The 17242-nt window shown below is 30.6% G+C and overlaps 1 protein-coding gene across 1 annotated transcript in view; it reads left to right on the forward strand.

Annotated features, from left to right (window-relative positions):
* Positions 1 to 209: 209 nt before the first annotated feature.
* LOC143043854 (E3 ubiquitin-protein ligase TRIM71-like) overlaps positions 210 to 17242 on the forward strand; it is an 88593-nt gene continuing 71560 nt past the window's right edge. The window contains exons 1-2 of the mRNA XM_076216037.1: positions 210 to 1185; positions 2745 to 2792. Coding sequence (XP_076072152.1) covers positions 410 to 1185; positions 2745 to 2792 — 824 coding nt within the window. The 5' untranslated portion in view covers positions 210 to 409. The remainder of the gene's footprint in view (positions 1186 to 2744; positions 2793 to 17242) is intronic.

A 17242-nucleotide genomic window follows, 5' to 3' on the forward strand; every position in this document is an offset into this window, starting at 1 on the left:
TTCTAATTTTGTCTGATTTCCAATATATCAATTTACATCTTTAGTTTGGGATTGAAGTGATAATTTCATTTTACAACAATATGAATTGACAACAATTATATTTCAAAATATAACATATGAATATATTCCCTTTAAAAAATTAAAAATACTGGTTATTGATAGGATTATTATACATTTTACCTTTTATTTAATGACAATACATTCATGTTCCGGAAGAGTTAGCCTTCTCCGTTTATTATCGATATTTAAATATACTCTATCATAACTACATGCAGATAAAACAACCCAAGTTTAAAGTTCTACTGTTAGTTTAACAAAAATTAATGATTCGGAAAGGTTATTCTTTTTTTGTAAACGTACGGGATTTAGATAACCTTGTCATAACAACTTGCAAACAAAACAAATCACAATGGAGAAGGCACAATCAGCTTCTAAAACTTGTGACATTTGTGTTTCTGCACCTGGACGTAATTATTGTGAACAGTGTAACCAGTTGTTTTGTGATGGATGTAAAATATCTCATTTACGGGCGAAAATTAGCGAAAATCACTCATTTCTAAGTGGTCCAAATATAAACCCGGAAGTTAAACAATATTGTAAAGAACATGATGAAAACTTTATATATTACTGTAAGGAATGTGATTCGCCGATATGTAAAATATGTGTGATTAAAAAACACAAATCACATGATTTTGCTGAAATCAAGGAATCAACTGAAGGAATCAAAAATGAGGTCAAAACAGTGATCGACATGAAGATGAGAAACCTGCAGTCAAAGATAACAGATATTGACCAAGGTACCAATACATATCAAGCTGATGTACAGAAAGTTATCCAGGTTATAAAAGAAGAAGGCAGACACTTGAAAGAGATGATTGATAAGAAAGTCGAAGGTCTTATTAATACTGTAAAGGAGAAAGATAGAAGGAATGTTCAAACCTTACAGTCTGTTGGCAATGAGTTAAAAACAGCTTTGGATAAGGCAAAGGAGCAGCAGAAATTTTATCAAGACACCCAGGGTATAAAAGATACTACGAAGTTGTTACAAAAGCTAAAAAGAATAAAGTCACAAATCGATCAAATGGAAGAAGAAATGAAGATTCCTATTATGCCATCAGTCAAATATGCCAAAAAGACAGTAGCAGAGGGAGAAATAGGAAACCTGTTTGGGGAACTAACATTTGGGTACGTTTGTTCTTTGTTATTGATTCTATGAAATTGCTTTGAAAACTCTTATTGTCTTTTCCTCTTTTTTCATATCAAATTTTGTATTAAAGCAGTCTCTTTTCGACTGCAAAGGGTTGAACAATTATGGCATTTCCGCTTCTTGTTTCAATTATATTATGTATTCGTATCTCAGATAATCGAAGTTCTCAAGATTTAATAGAATATGCGATAATGCAATGTCAATATACACTGTTATTCAAAATTGTCAGTGTTCTCGGATCATTGATTAATATAACCAGCATTTCATGAGTTTGAAAACAAGAAAAATTATGCGTTGACTTTATAGAATCCTAAATATATGTTTACAGTTTAAATTGGAATTCAGTAGGATTCAAAATCCTCCTAGTACACATTTGAATTTCAATATCTACTAAAAGAAATTATAATTCCGATTTATACTTTAAGTAATTAAAACCATTACAAATCAGCATTCCAGTATCTACTTCTGGACATTAAATATCCAAACGTGTAAAAGAATGATTCTGAACTTGTAGTAAATTTCTAGTAGGATCAAGGATAGCTAAGACGTCGTTATACTATAATAATGATTTTTTTTTATTTTAAAGACAAAATGTCAAATACGTTGAATTCATTTTGGTTGTTGTTAATATTGTCATTACAATTACTCACAATTGACCAGCAAATTAAGTTATAGTCAAAAAACGAAGTTATAATTTGATTAAAAGTTATGACATACCTGTACTCTAAGGAGATTTTCAAAACCATAAAGGACCTTTTATAAACTAATGATATAGCAAATTTAAGAAAAAATGAAGGACTTTTAGAAAAAAAGCTTTGCTGTTATATGAATTCATAGGAAACTGTAACTCCAATTTATAAAAAGCTCCTTCTGAATCCTGTTGTACCGTAATATACAAATCTCAAAACTTATGTTTTTTTAATTTATTATGAAGAAGACCTAAACATAATTTCATTCAATATACATGGTATAGACTGTATTAGGTGTTTAAGTTTCATTGAATCATTGGCCTTTCTAGTTGAAGTCTTATCAAAACACTTTGGGATGCACGCCAAGAAGTCAGCAACCAAAGAAAAACTAAACGATCTTTAATAATAGACATATATATGAAGTGTTAGTACAAACTAATAATAGACATACTTGAACCTGCAGTTTTGAATTAAAAAGTGGAAGTTCAAACTTTATTTAAAAACTCTTATCAAAATCTTATCAAATCAATCACAAGAAAAAAATTCCGGCAGGGCTTCACAAGGAAAACAACTATTTCAAATGACTGTGTTTATTATAATCCACCTTGTTTAGCACCTGAATAAGTGAAATAGGAAAACAAAACAAAACAAAATAAAACAAAAAGCAGTACTTTAAATGCAATTTGGAAAATAATTTGCGATATTTTTGGATTATCTTAACATAGCTAATTCGATTTGTTTATATTTAGAAATAGACCGTTTTATTTGATTTTGATAATAATTTACAATTTTAACGCACATATAAGATGTGAATGAAATTGTTAATAAGATCATTATTTTTTACGCAGAGAAACTGTCAAAAAAGAAGAAAACCCTAAACCTAAGGAGAACGTCAGGTTTGTATTTATAATAGACATTTAACAAAGTTGTTTCTATTATTCCCGTGTTTGTGTTCATCTCTTCTGTGGATTTGACTTTTGCTACACTAATACAACTAATCAAAATACCTAGGTTTGTAATTGTAAGTTATATTTACATATAACATTGCGTTATACTGTTCGTGATCTCTATACTTATCCTTTGTTCAATTGGTTTTGATTCCAACGGAACCGATAAGTATGATATTAACCATCATACTTATTGGTTATCAAAAGTACCATGATTATAATTCAATACGGCAGACGCGCGTTTCGTCTACATAAGACTCATCAGCGACGCTCAGATCAAAACAGTTTTAAAGCCAAACAAGTACAAAGTTAAAGAGCATTGAGAACTTAAAATTCCGAAATGATGTGCCTTATACGCCTAAGGTAATCTATTCTTCGGATAAGAAAATTCTTAGATTTTCAAAAAAATCAATATTTTGTTACAGGAAATTTATAAAAATGACCACATAATTGATCATGTTGATATTCATGTCAACACCGATGAGTGACTACTGGGCCGGTGCTGCCATCGGGGACGAAAAGTGGCATCAACCCAGTGGTGTAAATAGTTATCAAAGGTACCAGGATTATAATAATATAGCAAACCCTAAAACGAATCAGTGATTTGCAGTACCATCAATTGCTTTAAATTGTGTCTCTTTTTTCACGTAATCGACTAATGTTAGGGACGTTGGTTTTAAAATATACATATGGTTTACTTTTCATAGATCTGACTAAAGGGTTGCACGACATATATAAACAATGTAAATATATGTTATTCGTTCAGTTTAGCTTTCGAAAATATCTTACATTAAAGTATTCATGATAAAAATTTGTCCAGAAAAGAGATCAAAGACATAAAATTACACTTTTGAAAAATTGACTAATTATGGCGCATAATTTTGATACAAGTGAGAGGTTCAGCGATATAAAACCAAGTTCAATCCACCGTTTTCTACATTTGAAAATGCCTGTAGCAAGTCAGAAATTTGACAATTCTTTTCCATTCGTTTTTTATGTGTTTTGTCATTTGATTTTGCTATGTGATTATGGACTTTCGGATTAAATGTTCCTCTGAGTTCAGGATTTTTGTGATTCTACATTTTGATATGAGATTCAAATGTCTGAGCAAAATTAAAAGTTATTATTCAAATACTAATTACGTTCGAATATTTATATAAAATTAAGTTCTATGAAAGTTAGACATCTCCCTTGAGGATATCTAAATATGATATATTTTATAGAAATACAAGTGCAGCTAAACAATACAGATACAGATGCCGTAAATGCAAGTAAGTGTGATGTTATGTAGTTCTCTTTCGGAAGAGTACAAAAGACTAAGTACAAGTGCACAGTTCATTATGAAATCAGATATGCAAATTTGAAAAACATAGATATGTAAAGCAGAAAACAAGTTTTTCCCTTTTAATAAAATTTCATTTTATGTTAAAGATGTTATAATACAATTATTGAAACAGATCTGTGTCTATCAATTTTTAACCTTTATTGTTAATACAATACACATTGATTCGACTTTCCTGAATGATATTATCAAAACGCGCGTATAGTATATATAGATTACAACATGGCATATTTTATTTTAGACCCTTTATCAGTCATAGATCCAAATATTATATCTTTGAGTATTTATGATAAAACTCATTTCCACTTCTTATTCTTAATTAGATATTTATCGTCAGACTCTGACCGTTACCTATTTTAAGTGATATGATATATTCGGGAATATGTATTCTACTCTTATGTATTGACTGTTAAATTCTAATTCGTAAACTCAAACGAACATAAAATATTTATCAAATAACCACAAACTCTAACATGGGAGACGCCACTTGCAGAGGCAAGCGCACATTTTATAATATCTAATAACATTACTAGTATTAACCAAACACGTGTCAACTATAAACGAACAACATTTTTACATGTTCGATTTTGTACAACTTTGATAAATACATATAAGAGACTGTTCCTGAGTAAACAAATATACCACCATGATAAAAAGGACACAATAGTTAATTCAACAATGTTGAGCCGTAGAACTTTTTTATACTTTTGAAAAAAAAGCATAGCGATAATAGCAGACAGCATTAATATGTTAAGCCCTGTGCGTGAACTCATTATCCCAATTGAACCGACATTACTATAATTAACAAAACACGTGTCAACTATAAACAAACAACATTTTTACATGTTCGATTTTGTACAACTTTGATAAATACATATAAAAGACTGTTCCTGAGTAAACAAATATACCACCATGATAAAGAGAACACAATAGTTAATTCAACAATGTTGAGCCGTAGAACTTGTTTTTAACTTTTGGAACAAAAAAACATTGTGATAATTGCAGACATCATTTTAAAATATGTTAAGCGCTGTTTATGTTAATAATGAACCTCAAATATGTAAGACATAAAAAATACATGTCCTCATACAGTGACTTAGTCAGTGGTTGCATTATATTAAAATCTATTAATTTTTTCATATCCTCTTTTACCTAACTCGGGACAAATTACAGCTCATCAATATAAATAACGATACTTGTCTGTCGCAATTTATATGTCACCATTTAAAGGTCATTATTAGTTTGAAAAGAGGAGGTGGCGATGCTCCTAAAACAAAAACGTTGAGACAGTGTTTTATGATGTACATGTTTTACGATCCCGATTTGTTTTTGTCTCAACTTTCCATATAAGTGCCATGCTATAGCAGTTTTAGATCTTTGTATAGGAGAATAGATGTCTCAAAAGCAATTTGAACTATAGTGACATACTTTACTGGGTATAAATGGAGGGTAATACATGTATATCAGAAGAAGCATATATCGTCAACTCTCCATACTGGAAGTAATGTTTTGATCTGGTTAGTCACTCCAATTTATCTTCTTAATAAAATTCTGAGAATGGGGCTACGATCATTGAAAAACGAACCTATGAGTGGGATCTAGATGGCTGTTGATTAATGATATCGATGTATTTCCGTTTAAATGATCTTAACCCAATATATTCATGTTGACCTTTTCTTTTGTTCTGTCCGATTGGTTTGCTTTAATTTGGATTATGTTCAGTAAGTACACACATATCAATGTAAACGTTTAAATGCATATAACGGAAACATTAATCAACATGGGGATTTTGTCTCCATCATTATAACTATGATGAATATTTGTGTTATTGAGAATCATAACATATTATTTTATTTCTATATGATGGTTCGTGTTTACTTTTCTAAAAATTTCTAGTCTCAATACAATGATTTTAAACAAGTGTTGTTATTGCACATTACATTTTAGATTGTGTGCATAACAAACATCTTTTTGGTAGAGTTAAATGACACTAAAGACTGGTTGTTGATCCATTTTTCATTATAAACTGCAAAGTAGTATTTGGTGCTTTCCACATGAGCTACTAGTAGTTGTTTCAATTCAATATTTTATTCTAGTTATCTAATCTGATTATTTAATTAAATAAGGAGAAGGATGTATTATCCGAATGGTTTGTATTTTTTGTATTTTTTAATTTTTTTTGTAACTCGTTAAGTAAACTATAAATGGTATGATCACATCGGTCTGTATAAACAACAATAGACCATACTTTCACAAAACATACATATGTGTGTCTATCATGTCTATTATTTATATTTTTGTCTTGGGTTCGTTGATATGTGTTTTGATTTACAAATATAATTTTAACTCTAAATTGTGTACATTTCAGGACAGAAATAACTTCTGAGTAAGTACTCCTATTCAAATTTATTAACGAGAAATATACTGAAAAAGTCATATTGAATTGATACAGAAATGTGATATAATATAATATTGATAAATATTTTATCTAAAGAGGGTAAACTCAGTAAGAATATTAATAATCTCCCCCGATGCCCTCTGAATAACTCAAAATGTAACATTAATATAATGTATACGTTGACATACATACAACTTTTAATTCAAAAACAAATGGCAAAAAACATACAGAAATTGTTCATGAACATATTTTGTTAATTTCAGATATACAAGACAGTAGTCAAACTTTATCTGATAATTACATTTTTTGTTTAAATACAAGACATTATAATAACTTTGTCTGAACTGTTCTATCGTTTCTTTCATTTTGATTTCTACAGGAATACTGTTCCAAAGAACTGTACTGGAATATTGAAAAGTTTTTTTTTTCATGAAATTTGTTCTCGAACGTGGTATAACAAATGATTATCTGATGAACACAAAGAATATATTGCATTAACATTTTCACACAAAAACATTATTAACAACAGTACATACTAATATATTTGATTATCTGACATAAACACAAATGTATTCACAACAGATCTGGAGTTAAAGGAGCAATATGACCGACCGATCCTCAGGGGGCAGGTACACACTGTAATACTTAGTTGATAGGGGTGACGCTTGGTTTCTGTTGCCTGAACCTTTTTATATAATTCAAATTTCAAAAATGTTACCTTTTCATATACTGAGTAGGTAAAAATATTACCTTTTCATATACTGAGTAGGTAAAAATGTTACCTTTTCATATACTGAGTAGGTAAACATGTTGTCTGTTCATATACTGAGTAGGCAAAAATGTTACCTTTTTATATGCCTGAGTAGGTAAAAATGATACCTTGTCAAATAGTGAGTAGGTAAAAATGTTACCTTTTCATATACTGAGTAGGCAAAAATGTTACCTTTTCATATACTTAGTAGGTAAAAATGTTACCTTTTCATATACTGAATAGGTACAAATGTTACCTTTTCCCATATTGTTTGGGTTTCGTTTGGTGTATAATGTGACAGTGGGAAACCAAAGTGCCAAAAGTTGAAAAAAAATAATGGTTGATTAAACACAGCCAGGAACACCAATAAAGATGAAAGACGAAGTTATTGGAATTTTATTGACATTATCATATATTTCTAATAGTTTTTGCGACCTGTTCACAAATTAACAAGCTTGAAAAAGTTACCTATTCCAACGGCATGTCCTATCATCTTGAATATAAAGAGTGGACACCCCAGGGACTGATCATAGATCCAAGGCATAGTTTATCACTTACTGTAACGTATACTGTAGTATTACAATTCATTTTATTCATAGTTGTGAGTGGCAAAAACTATATATTATAAATACATTATATTTTGATGCAGTTTAATTTTTCATCATATTGATTTTGTTTCAGAAAACAACCTTCGTAAGTATAAGCATTATAATACATAAGAAAATTTAATTATACCAGAAATATGACAAATGATCAACAATCAATCATTGAGTTCTTGAGTGAGACCTATCACTGTTAGAGGATACTTGTCAAAGTCTGAAACCTCTATGCATAATGGGACACTGTTCCTTTGTGTAAACGAACTGTGGTACACCAAGCTAAGAGAAACAATGGTTATACAACTAGTATAAGGTTCCACTAGAAATATTGGTATTAACGTCTTGTAAACACTGTAGTAAGAGGACACGTTAGACAGTTGTTTCTAAGAAAACTTCCCACATAATAACAACCCAATGACCATGCAAGATAATCTGTATACGGTAATGTAGAATTTAGGTAGCTATCTTGGTGGTTAATTAACTACTTGGCACATATTATAATTGAATACATGAATAAGAGCAAAGACGGTAGGCAGCATGACAAAGACAGTGATGGGAATCGTAATATTTGGTAAATGTTTAATATTCTAAACCGACATTCTTACAATTTTATGAGATTGAAATATCACTAAAAAGTTTACAATCTATAGGAATCAAGACTGAAAGAGGAAAAATTACCAGCTGTTTTCTTTTTGATATTAATATTTTCTGCATCTTTTAATTACCGAACGTGACTTATACCCGATTGTGACTGTTTTGCTGAGTGTGAATTCGCATTGCTATAAGACGTGTCACGGTACTTTTCTCTCCGAAATCCATGCATTTAGTTTTGATGTAATGTTTATTATTGTCTTCAGATTTTGTCAAATGTGTTATCGTTTGCAGTTGTAAATCTTACTTTTTCTGTTTTCGTGTGTTATGGTAGAGATAATTAATCATCCAGTTAATTTGGTTAACTAAATTTATACGATATATTTGGTTTACAGTTTGATTAAGATAAATACCGACATAGCTAGATATTAAATTGTTTATCTAATTACTATCACTCTTTGATATATATCAACATTACAAACCCATTACAAACCCAATATTGAATTCTATCCGAATTCTATCCTATTTTTGAGGAAATTTTTCGAAATTCCACTGTGACGTCACTTAAATTTGTGCTTTTATCGATTTGGCTAACGCGGCTGCGAATTTTTATATGCTTGTGATAGGATATTTATCTATCAGTTTTCATTTTGTAGTTAGTCACCGGTTTTATCATTTATATCTATTATACATGTACATGTATAGCTATTTTATCAAAAATACTGTTTGAAAAGTATATGAATTATTTAAATGATAAGGATGTTCTTATCTTAGGCAGAAAACCCTATATTTGGCACAACTTTTTGGAACTTTATGTCCTCAATGGTTTTCAATTTTGTAGCTTTTTTTTTGGCTTTCGAACTTTTCTCATCAGAGCAACACTGGTTGGTCTTGTGTAGACAAGGTGCGCGTCTGGCGTATTAAATTTTAAACCTGGCACCTAATGTTAGCTATTATTCGTGTGTTTCTCTGTTCTATATGCTCTCCCATTTATTTGTATTGTAGTCCTATCATGTAATGTTGTCATTTTACTGTTATGATTAACATTGTTATAACAGCGGAAGGTTTGGAAGTCCAAAAAATTTGTGTATCCTTATCATCATAAAATTCTGTAGATTTAATTTATCATCATCACGGCCTTTCTATATTTCTATGACGATTTTGACTTTTACCGTTCAGGAGTTATGGTTCTTGAAAGATCGTAAATGGCGTTTCCATTCACGTTGTTGCATTACTCATGAACCATTCAATCTAAGCTTTTCAAATTTTAATATGATGATACTGATGACAAAATGGAGGACAAATTTGATATTGACGATTTTCACTTTCACCATTCATCAGTAATAGTTCTTGTGATATTGCCAGGACACAAATAAATGTTAATAAATCCGGTTTGCTGTCGTTGTGACAGCCTCTTGTTTGTACATAAATTAGGCCGTTAGTTTTCTCGGTTAAATTGTTTTACATTATCATTTCGGGGCCTTTTATAGCGGTATGGGCTTTGCTTATTGTTGAATGCCGTACGGTGACCATTAGGTGTTTATTTCTGTGTTTTTTCGGTCTAGTGGAGAGTTGTCTAATTGACAATATGAGTTTTTCTGTTCCTTTGGTATCTTTCGTCCCTCTTTCATTCCACATCTTCTTTTTTATATTAGAGGAGGACAACGACACAACAGAAACACTAAAATGCAACAAACACAGAATCGAACTTTAAGATAACAATAGCCATTTTCTAGAAGTCAGACAAAGGTTCAAAAGTCAAGTATAATACAATTTTAAACCAAGGTAAAATGATCAAAATTTTAAGATAAAATGTTTGAAATTGCAAAAACAATGCACAATGTGTTACAGTACTTGCAATCTTATGCGTTACTGTTTTAACGTTCAAACAGCGGTCATCGATCAGTCACCGATCAGTCAAGTTCGCGTCAAACTCGCGTCAGCAATCCGTCAGACTTATAGTAAAAGTAATTGACTGATCGGACGGATAGTACCGATCGACCTTGCTGACGGATTGAACTTTAATACTTCACATGACAACCTAATACAAATTACGGAACCTTAGTTTCGTTTAATTTAATTAAAATGATGACCCATGAAATACGAAAGTTAAAGTACAACTGATACATTCTTTATTAATTAATTAACAAAGTTTTATGAATTCAAATGAAAAGAAATGTACAGATAAAACCTAAATTAAAATATCATCATTAAAGAATGGTCTTTTCCGTTTTCATTTAGGTTATAATATTTGAAACCCGGCGAGTTCTTAAACGGTGTCTTATTATCGCGATTTTGATTTTATCATTTTCAAAAAATACTCGGGGAAAAAGAAACGAAAGGATCAGTTATTGAAAATTTTAGTCTATTGTTTTCAATATTTAAAATTTGTGTATCCTTATCATCATAAAATTCTGTAGATTTAATTTATCACCATCACGGCCTTTCTATATTCTTGTCACAATCGAAGCCTTTAAAACAACAAATTATAAAAAATGCTGGTTTTATTTAAGCAAATATGAGAAGAAATTTTTGCCTTTTAGGCAACACGTACAAAAATTTAGATCTTTTTCCTTAGAGAAAACATAATTTATGAAGAATAACCAATCCTGACGAACAAAAAGTACTGAAATCATATGGCGGTTAATAATTTGTATCAAAATAATGTATTAATTGCATTCTTATTCCACAAAAAAAGAAGTTTAAGGTAGCACAATACAAAGATTTGTTCACTCCCAATCGGACAACTTTAAACTGATGTAATTCATTTCATCCTTCTTTATATTTTATAAATGAGGTACCAAAAGAAAGAAGAAAGAGTAATCTTTCAAGTTGTGATAATTTCATTATGACATAAATATTACATAATTAATTATTATGTAATTAGTTGCTATATTGTGATGTCCACACTTGAATTAATTTAGCGTCTTTGTTCTTCATAGCATTCCAAATTGTTTTATAGATTCTTGTACAATACAGCTTGACCTCCAAAACTGAAAAATTAGTCATAAAAAGGAATTTAAAGCAATTGAAGTTACAATATTTTCAAATATGAGAAGAAATATTTGCATTTTACGCAACGCGTACAACAATTTAACATCTTTTTTCTTAAAGTAAACATAATTCACGACGAACAACCAATCTTGATGAACAAAAAGTACTGAAATCATATGGCGGTTAATCATTTATATCAAAATAAAATAACTGCATTCTTATTCCAAAAAAAAATAAAAGTTTAAGTATTCTAATTTTTATTATATCTCGATTCTTATTAAAAGACTTGTCTTGAGATTTTAAAAATAACTGATTTTAAATAAAATAGTATCATTTTTAATAAATGATAAATGATTTTGGTTATTTTACACAATTGAGAATAAAGTTTTTGTATGATTTCTCTGACATTCCTTTAATTATATGAAAAAAAACTTTAGAGTACAACAATCCAATGGCGGTCAATAATTTCAGTAAAATGAAGAAATATTTGCATTTAAGGCAAAGCGTACGAAAATTTAGTATTATTTTCCTTACAGTAAGCATATATTATGAAGAACAGACAATCCGAATGTACAAAAAGTACTGAAATCATTTGGCGGTTAATAATTTGTATCAAAATAAAGTAATATCTGCATTCCTATTCCACAAAAATAAAAGTTAAAGTATTTTAAATCTTATTATATCCTATTCTAATTAAATTCAAATAAAATTGTATCATTTAAAAAAAAAAGAAGAATGATTTGGGGTATTTTAAATAACGCGAATAAAATGTTAATATAATTTCTCTGATTTTCTTTTAATTTTATGAAAAAAATACCAATTCTAAACTATATACAGTAAACAATTTAAATTGTGGTCAATAATTTCCATTCAAATAAAGAAATGACTGCATTCTGGTTCAACAAAATCAAAAGTAAACAGATACTGATCCTCATATATTCACGTTTTTTACAAAATTAGTCATAAAAAGGAATTTATAACAACTGATTGCAAATGAAGTTACAATATTTTCAAATATGAGAAGAAATATTTGCATTTTACGCAACGCGTACAAAAATTTAACACCTTTTTCTTACAGTAAACATAATTTAAGAAGAACAACCAATAATAATTAATAATTTATATCAAAATAAAACAATAACTGCATTCTTTTTCTACAAAAATAAAAGTTTAAGTATTTTAATTCTTATTATATCTCGATTCTTATCTCGACTTATCTCGAGTTGTTAGAAATAACTGATTTCAAATAAAATAGTGTAATTTTATAATAAAAAGGAGATTAATTTTTGTTAGTTTTTAACAACGCGAACACAATTTTAATATGATTTATACGACATTCTTTTAATTTTATGAAAAACAACCTTGTCTAAAGTAGAAAATGCTCAAAACTCCAATGGCGGAAAATTGCCATTTTCGAAGGAGGAAGTTTATGTTGACTGAGACATATATTATGTATAATACAATTATGTATTATATATGTCTCTGATGTTAATAATACAAAACTATTAATCAACACAAACAATTTAACGCTCTAATTAAGCATCTTATACTGCAATATTAATTAGGTCTTTCCACTTTTCTGTGGAAAGCCTATTGTATTTGTTCTGATTATTAAGTCTTTCCACTTTTCTGTGGAAAGACTTATTGTTTTTGTTCTGATTATTAGGTCTTTCCACTTTTCTGTGGAAAGCCTATTGTATTTGTTCTGATTATTATTATTATTATTATTTTTTTTTTTTTTTTCTTCCGCCAAATTTTGTTCTTGCGATAAATGTTTGTTTCGCAATATGTCGCTTAGATTTTTTTTTCATATTGTATCGTATAGGTTATGCGCTTTTAAATTTCACCCTGCTAAGCCGAACCATTTTCTTTGTAAGAGTTATCTCCCTATTCACTGTTTGTCATGTGTGTGCATCTCCTTCGTAACAAAATAAGAAAGCGACAAAATTCTTTTTACAAATTGTTCGTTACATCCTCAGGAATTTTTGGCTAATTTGGATCGAAGCGATTCGATGAAATTTTATAGGAGTTATGTACCTTTACGGAATAAATTTGTCGGTATGTTTTTTTAACTCATAAACCGTTAACCGTATAACCCTGGAATGTTTTTATTTGAGTCCCCTGGGTCCTAACTTAGAAAATTAGGTCAAGGTCAAAGGTCAAGGTCATATTTTAGATTTTCATATGTCTTTGATTTCCCTATAATTCTTGAATGGTTATAGATACAGAAAATTTAAGCAGTGAAAAATGTTCAGTACTTCAAGGGGCAACTTTGTTACATTATGACTGTATTGGTTTTACCATTATGTAAGGGACATAACCCCCATTGATGGTTTATAAAAAGCCATTATTAGGCAAAACACTTAAACAAAAGGTCCTTGACCCATAGGGTCTTTTGCAATGACATTGTGAAGCAATGACCTTGACAAAGGTCACAAGGTCAAAGGTCAAGGTCATGTACATATGTGATTTGGGGCACGACTTGAAGATTTTTATGTGTGTTTGCCAACCAACCAACCAACCAACCAACCAATCATGATCATGATCAATCAACCAATCATGATCATGATTAATCAATCAATCAATCATGTTTCCGTCTCATGTGTTTAATATAGGGTTCAAGATCTCCTTTGTTTCTTTTTCGCTGTTTCAATTGACCCTTTCCAACGTGTCTAACCAACCAACCAACCAACCAATCAATCAATCAATCAATCAATCAATCAATCAATCAATCATGATCAATCAATCATGTTTCCGTCTCGTCTCGTGTGTTTAATATAGGGTCCAAGATCTTCTTTGTTTCTTTTTCGCTGTTTCAATTGGCCCTATCCAACGTGTTTAACCAACCAACCAACCAACCAACCAACCAACCAACCAACCAACCAACCAATCAATCAATCATGTTTCCGTCTCGTGTGTTTAATATAGGGTCCAAGATCTTTTTTGTTTCTTTTTCGCTGTTTGAATTGGCCCTATCCAACGTGTTTTACCAACCAACCAACTAATCAATAAATCAATCAATCAATCATGATCAATCAATCATGATCATGATCAATCAATCATGTTTCATGATCAATCAATCATGTTTCATGAAAAATTGAAATTTAATATTGTTCTTGCGTCACTTCTGAAAAAAAAATCCACATGTACTCTGAAACTACAAATACAATCGACCTCAAAATTTGCAGTCAGCAGGGCATACATGTACTAAAAGTTTGTAAAAAAATTTGGTACAGATATCTCTCAAAGCTTTTCCTAGAGAAAAAAAATTGCAATGCCGTAAAAATTGCTTGCTAGGTCCGTAAATTTCAGTAAAAGCCTACAATAAAATGTCCGCTCCGAGATTGAAATACTAATCTGTGTTACAAACAGGTGCTGAAAAATGTACATTATCAGAAAATAATCAATAAATGTGTTTTAAAGTTACACCGGATCAAATAAATCCAAATCATGCACTGTTTGTGAACTGTCATCAAAATGTCAATTTCCTACAATGACAAAAGAAATTACATTGTGTGCATTCCGTCTCTATACATGTTGTCTGTTCAAAGTCCCCACCTAAAAAGGAATAAAAAGACTATCTTTTCGTTATTATAAACCCGTGTCACGTGATATGGCGCGCGCGCTGTACCTAAAATAAAAGAAAAACTTTCCAAACTAAACATGAAACTTCTCCGGTAACAATAATATAGACCCCATACAGAAACAAACAAACAAACAAACAAACAAACAAACAAACACCCCACCCCCACCCCCAATTCAATTAATTTTAAAGGGAGAAAGACCCCCTACAATTGCTTTTTTAAAGCAATTGATTTATATTGTAAAAAACCTTTTTAACCATTCTGTTCCGTTAATAAAAAAAAAAAAAAAAATCTCCCCGAGACCCCCTTTTGCCCCCCCCCCCCTTTTTTTTTAACCCTCCACTTACAACTGAATGTAGGTTATGTGCTATCTATCCTATCAACGTAAAACGAACGACAACTCCAGTTTTTTCCATATTATTAGGTCTTTCCACTTTTCTGTGGAAAGCCTATTGTATTTGTTCTGATTATTATTATTATTATTATTTTTTTTTTTTTTTTTCTTCCGCCAAATTTTGTTCTTGCGATAAATGTTTGTTTCGCAATATGTCGCTTAGATTTTTTTTTCATATTGTATCGTATAGGTTATGCGCTTTTAAATTTCACCCTGCTAAGCCGAACCATTTTCTTTGTAAGAGTTATCTCCCTATTCACTGTTTGTCATGTGTGTGCATCTCCTTCGTAACAAAATAAGAAAGCGACAAAATTCTTTTTACAAATTGTTCGTTACATCCTCAGGAATTTTTGGCTAATTTGGATCGAAGCGATTCGATGAAATTTTATAGGAGTTATGTACCTTTACGGAATAAATTTGTCGGTATGTTTTTTTAACTCATAAACCGTTAACCGTATAACCCTGGAATGTTTTTATTTGAGTCCCCTGGGTCCTAACTTAGAAAATTAGGTCAAGGTCAAAGGTCAAGGTCATATTTTAGATTTTCATATGTCTTTGATTTCCCTATAATTCTTGAATGGTTATAGATACAGAAAATTTAAGCAGTGAAAAATGTTCAGTACTTCAAGGGGCAACTTTGTTACATTATGACTGTATTGGTTTTACCATTATGTAAGGGACATAACCCCCATTGATGGTTTATAAAAAGCCATTATTAGGCAAAACACTTAAACAAAAGGTCCTTGACCCATAGGGTCTTTTGCAATGACATTGTGAAGCAATGACCTTGACAAAGGTCACAAGGTCAAAGGTCAAGGTCATGTACATATGTGATTTGGGGCACGACTTGAAGATTTTTATGTGTGTTTGCCAACCAACCAACCAACCAACCAACCAATCATGATCATGATCAATCAACCAATCATGATCATGATTAATCAATCAATCAATCATGTTTCCGTCTCATGTGTTTAATATAGGGTTCAAGATCTCCTTTGTTTCTTTTTCGCTGTTTCAATTGACCCTTTCCAACGTGTCTAACCAACCAACCAACCAACCAATCAATCAATCAATCAATCAATCAATCAATCAATCATGATCAATCAATCATGATCAATCAATCATGTTTCCGTCTCGTCTCGTGTGTTTAATATAGGGTCCAAGATCTTCTTTGTTTCTTTTTCGCTGTTTCAATTGGCCCTATCCAACGTGTTTAACCAACCAACCAACCAACCAACCAACCAATCAATCAATCATGTTTCCGTCTCGTGTGTTTAATATAGGGTCCAAGATCTTTTTTGTTTCTTTTTCGCTGTTTGAATTGGCCCTATCCAACGTGTTTTACCAACCAACCAACTAATCAATAAATCAATCAATCAATCATGATCAATCAATCATGATCATGATCAATCAATCATGTTTCATGATCAATCAATCATGTTTCATGAAAAATTGAAATTTAATATTGTTCTTGCGTCACTTCTGAAAAAAAAATCCACATGTACTCTGAAACTACAAATACAATCGACCTCAAAATTTGCAGTCAGCAGGGCATACATGTACTAAAAGTTTGTAAAAAAATTTGGTACAGATATCTCTCAAAGCTTTTCCTAGAGAAAAAAAATTGCAATGCCGTAAAAATTGCTTGCTAGGTCCGTAAATTTCAGTAAAAGCCTACAATAAAATGTCCGCTCCGAGATTGAAATACTAATCTGTGTTACAAACAGGTGCTGAAAAATGTACATT

Source organism: Mytilus galloprovincialis, chromosome 8 (genome assembly GCF_965363235.1).
Source record: "Mytilus galloprovincialis chromosome 8, xbMytGall1.hap1.1, whole genome shotgun sequence".
Lineage (NCBI taxonomy): Eukaryota > Metazoa > Mollusca > Bivalvia > Mytilida > Mytilidae > Mytilus > Mytilus galloprovincialis.